The 523-nt window shown below is 44.7% G+C and overlaps 1 protein-coding gene across 1 annotated transcript in view; it reads right to left on the bottom strand.

Moving 5' to 3' along the window:
- The window catches only part of CSUI_011395 (uncharacterized protein), a gene marked incomplete at its 5' end in the record, with an annotated part of 1,858 nt that extends 1,344 nt beyond the window's left edge, over nt 1–514 (bottom strand). Inside the window, one exon of the mRNA XM_068071494.1 lies at nt 89–514. Coding sequence (XP_067916530.1) covers nt 89–514 — 426 coding nt within the window. The remainder of the gene's footprint in view (nt 1–88) is intronic.
- Nucleotides 515–523: the final 9 nt, after the last annotated feature.

Here is a 523-nt window from a genome sequence, read left to right as displayed (position 1 = left end):
TGTATATGTATGTATATGGATAGATACATCGAGAAAGATAAGCAGGCATACAATGAAAGGAGAGAGAGAGTTGCGTAGACTGGATACCTTTCTGTTCCGCGGCAATAAGATCTTCCATTGCATGCATGCAATCTTCACCTTGGAACTCTTCTTCTTCTCCACTTTTCTCATTATCCTTCCTCTTCACATCACCTTTGTCTAGGAAAATATGACCAAGAAGGCTACTCCTCCTACTGCTCCTACCACTAGCTAGCATGATCTCCCTCTCGAGAGCATTCCCATATTTTGCTTGAGCTGTCTCTCTTTTTTCGGGGGGAGAGAGAAGATCGTCGATTCGATGAAAGGCCAGCAAAGCACTAGGGAGATCTTGCAATCGAGAGGTCAGCTCGATGTAGTCTCTTTGGAGATGTCGAAACCGAAGCTCTGAGGTTTCCTTACAAAGTCCTCTGGCTAGCTGAAGACATCGTCGTTGGAGCTCAAGCTGGACGATGAAAGAGCAAAGAAGAAAACAGAAAAGAAGGAA

This window comes from Cystoisospora suis (genome assembly GCF_002600585.1).
Source record: "Cystoisospora suis strain Wien I chromosome Unknown contig_11296, whole genome shotgun sequence".
Classification (NCBI taxonomy): Eukaryota; Apicomplexa; class Conoidasida; order Eucoccidiorida; family Sarcocystidae; genus Cystoisospora; species Cystoisospora suis.
Note: the sequence above shows the minus strand (reverse complement) of the source record. Positions and strands in the feature narration are given on the sequence as shown.